At 33.3% G+C, this 3,928-nt stretch overlaps 1 protein-coding gene across 1 annotated transcript; it reads left to right on the plus strand.

Moving 5' to 3' along the window:
- Nucleotides 1–1,655: 1,655 nt before the first annotated feature.
- Nucleotides 1,656–3,677, plus strand: LOC119840502. The gene is made up of 5 exons (XM_038367142.1): nt 1,656–1,904; nt 2,131–2,322; nt 2,519–2,824; nt 2,998–3,127; nt 3,592–3,677. The coding sequence occupies exons 1-5, from the start codon at nt 1,656–1,658 to the stop codon at nt 3,675–3,677; spliced, it is 963 nt and encodes a 320-aa protein (XP_038223070.1).
- The last annotated feature ends 251 nt before the right edge of the window (nt 3,678–3,928 follow it).

Here is a 3,928-nt window from a genome sequence, read left to right on the forward strand (position 1 = left end):
AAACCACGATTTTCTTTCTGTAATTCTTAGATTTCCAATAAAAGCTCTCGTTAATCTTTCGTTCGAGCATCTTAGATTATTTATATATAAGGCACATTATCACGTTACAGGAACAATACCAATATTAATAAATTATAATATCAAATATCACGATTATTATTATAGCTAGACAAAAATGCTCGTACTAAAAACTCGTACTTTAAAAATTATCCAACTTCCACCAACAGTATTTGTTAGACAATAGTACTTAGAATCATCTTCTCAAAATGTTTATATGTTGATACGAATTTTTAGAATTTGCTTAGTTTTGCAATAATTACTTCGAATCTCTTTTTAAATTTTATATGATAAATGATATATGATATATTTTAATTGTATTTTATAAAGGCTTTAAAAATTATATGTCTACAATATCTTAAATGGTGGTTTAAATATTATGGATATAATTCATTTTTAGTTTATTTTTAGTGAATGATGAAAAGTACTTCATCCTAACATTTACCAATAACATGTGGAACGAAGCGTGTTATGGGCTCGGGTAGCAGTTGCGGTGTCGCGGTCTGATAATGAATTTCAATTTCATCCCTATTGAACTCTCGTTAAGTTTATACCATGGGGTAGTGGGACAATGAATCTATGGAGCTGTTCTTGTTTGCATCTTGCGTCTTTTTATAAGATGACAATTTGAAAACTGTAAAGAAATTACAAAATTCAACAATCAGCAGGAATTCGAACCGAGAGTGTTTATTTTTCAATTCTTTTTCTATGTCCAATACAGTTTATAGATAGTTTGTAAATTTAAGAGCCATTCGTGAACGGCATCTTAAATGGGCTGTCAAGTACAACGCTGACCGAAAATCGCCAACTTATGCTTGCTTCCTCGACCTGTCGAAAGCTTTTGATCTGGCTTCTAATGATATCCTCTAGGATAAGTTAAAGAAAGCTATATACAATACTTAAAAAGTGAAATGATGGTCTTTGAGGCTGGGCACCGGTTTAATCACGATTTACCCCCAATACGTTTGAACGGAGTGGTATTGAGGAGAATCCTTAAATTCAAATATCTCGGACACATATTGACCCCTAGTCTTAAAGACGATGATGACATTGAAATGTAAAGAAGAGCGCTGGCAGTAAGAGCTAATATGATGGCTAGTAGATTTTCTCGTTGTTCTAATGAAGTCAAAAAATCACTATTTCGAGCGTACTCGACAGTCTTACAGATCTCTTCGTGTCCAGTACAACAATGCGTTCCGGGTCTAAATGGAGCTGCCTCGTTATTGCAGCGCATCAGGATTGTTTGCAGAAGCTCGTATAAACTGCTTTTATGCTACTGTGTGCGGGCCAGCCCCAATGAGATCATGCGCTGTATAGCGATCCGACTTGACTGCTGTTATAGTTGGTAACTTTCTACTTTCATTATCGCATTGTGATAGTGGCTGACATAAATAGTTGTCACAATTATAGGATTTAAGACATATACTAACATGGTTTTTACGAGTTAATTGTTATTAACAAAATGAGTCATTCGAATAAATTAAATAAATAAAAAAAAAATAGCAAACGACTCTTATGCCTTTTATATCCAGAAGGATGCGGCCTTATAAATACGGTGACAATGTTTTAAATCTTTTCAGATCTTATACAACGGCGAGATGTCCGCACTTCGCGCCAAAACTTGCGAGAAAAAACTAAAAGCCGCTGAATTAAAAATATTGAAGATATTGAACAAAATTGAGCAATTTAAACTGAATAATGCTTATATATCTACACTAAATTTACCAAATAAATCAAAACTTTTCAGTGAAAAATTTAAAAGCTATTGTAAATATTTCGTTGTATTTTTTGTGATTACTTTCTTAGCTTTTATTGTCTCGTGGGTAATTAATCAAGTATATACAGAGGTATGTATTACTATTATACAGGAAACTACAAATTTAATAAAAATGCCATATGACTAAGCAACTGAAAAACATCTAAATAAAATTCATTGCCGTTACTTAAAAAATTATGCGCCGTTTTATTATAAAAATATCAACAACTGGTAAATATCGCAAACTGCTTATATTATCTACAAATAATCATAATAATTATTACAAATATCTTAAAAAATGATAAAAAAAATTGCAGACTTGCATGCTACAGCTGCCATCATCATCGAAATCACTATTCCGACCCCCAGAAGACTGTAGCATGTGCATTGAAGTCACCAATGTTACTAGACTGACGGGTGTTTCGCCGGAAGACTTCGAAGACCACTACGCGTACTCCACAAAACCTGTTATCGTCACTGATGCTACTGAAAATTGGCGGGCAATGGAGGTTTGTAAGTGTGAAAAAATAAAAATACCGTTTAGTCTAATACTAGCTAGTCAACGATCTCTACAGTGCATTATTTCGTTAAATTTAACGTATTTTTTTTTTATTCATTTGCGATTTATAGCTATAATTTAACCTAAATACTTAGGCAATACGTGGTTTCTTTATAGAAACTAAAATCAAAAGTATTTTACAACAGGAATTCAGTTTCCACTTCTTCGCCGATTTCTATCTCAACGAGAAAAGAGGGAAGAAAACCAACGACTGCTTTTTCTTCGCTTACAAATCTGGTTTAAATTCCTTACACGAAGTATTTACCATGGACGAAAAGCGCGCTAATTTATCCGGCGATCCGTGGTATGTTGGATGGAGCACTTGTTATGACGAAGAGACGAGAAAATTAAGGGCTTATTACAGTAGACCCTACTTCTTGCCGAGGACAGCAGAAAGTGATATGGTAGATTGGATATTTATGGGTGGGCCAGGACAGGGCGCACATATGCATGTGAGTATGGATAATGTTAATACATGATGTAAAATTTTGCATTTTCTTTCCATCAATGCCTCTGCTCGTTTGTCGTTCAATAACAAAAAAGTGTCTCAAATCAAACCTTCATCAAAATGTCCTTACCAGGTAAATCAATAGACTAATCATATAACAAAACCAATCATTTTAAGGTGGATTCCGTACGGCATATGTCGTGGCAGGCGCAGATCCGTGGCCGCAAGGAGTGGCAACTCGCGCCTCCGCCAGAGTGCATATATTGGTGTGACTGGATCACATTTACCGTACAGCCGGGGGAGATTTGTAAGATTTTGAGTATTGCTAGAGGAACAAATTGATTATAATACACCTTTTAATTTGGAAATGGCAATACTGCGATTAATACTAGACGATTCACGTCCATTAAACAAAATATTGTTTAATCTATTAAGTGGATAAAAGTTATAGATGCCAAATATGAATTATTTAATCACAGTATTTATCGATTGTGCCCTCAACAAATTATTATCATATTGAGAATCCTTACTATATTTTTCTGCTCTAGTACCGTATTATTCTTTGTTTTCGTTAATGGCAATTAAAATTACTCATTTAATAGAGGTGTAGTAAGAGTAGGAGTAGAGAGTGATATTACTTCGCGCGTTAAAATAAAAGTCAATGTAACTTCAATTGAATAATTTACCTTATTAAACAGATAACACAATACTATACTAGTACCTGTAGTCTAATTAGGTTTGTTTTTTCTATATATATTCTATATATTTCAGTGGTGGTGGACACGAATCGCTGGTACCATAAAACGAACGTACTTCCCGGTGATATCAGCATCACCATTGGAGCTGAATTCGATTAAAACAATTTGAATTAATGGGATAATTTTATATTCCCTGAGCCTTATATGAATATTATAATTGTTGCCAAGTATGTACCTTTATTGGAAACATTTAGAAATTATGGATATATTTTTTATTAAAACCAATATAACGTAATTATTATTTTATTACTGACTGATCGCTCAGTCAATTCATTCAAATACCAATTTAATTATTAGCGAAAATAAAAAATGTAATTATCAATCGTATGAACTAAAGAAATAAAACCACA

The sequence above is a fragment of the Zerene cesonia genome, chromosome 6 (assembly GCF_012273895.1).
Source record: "Zerene cesonia ecotype Mississippi chromosome 6, Zerene_cesonia_1.1, whole genome shotgun sequence".
In the NCBI taxonomy this organism is placed as follows: Eukaryota; Metazoa; Arthropoda; class Insecta; order Lepidoptera; family Pieridae; genus Zerene; species Zerene cesonia.

Coding starts and splice junctions, on each gene's coding strand:
- LOC119840502 (XM_038367142.1), top strand. CDS start 1,656: ATGTCCGCACTTCGCGCCAAAACTTGCGAGAAAAAACTAAAAGCCGCT. Junction 2,323..2,518: donor AAAATTGGCGGGCAATGGAG/GTTTGTAAGTGT, acceptor ATTTTACAACAG/GAATTCAGTTTCCACTTCTT. Junction 2,825..2,997: donor GACAGGGCGCACATATGCAT/GTGAGTATGGAT, acceptor AATCATTTTAAG/GTGGATTCCGTACGGCATAT.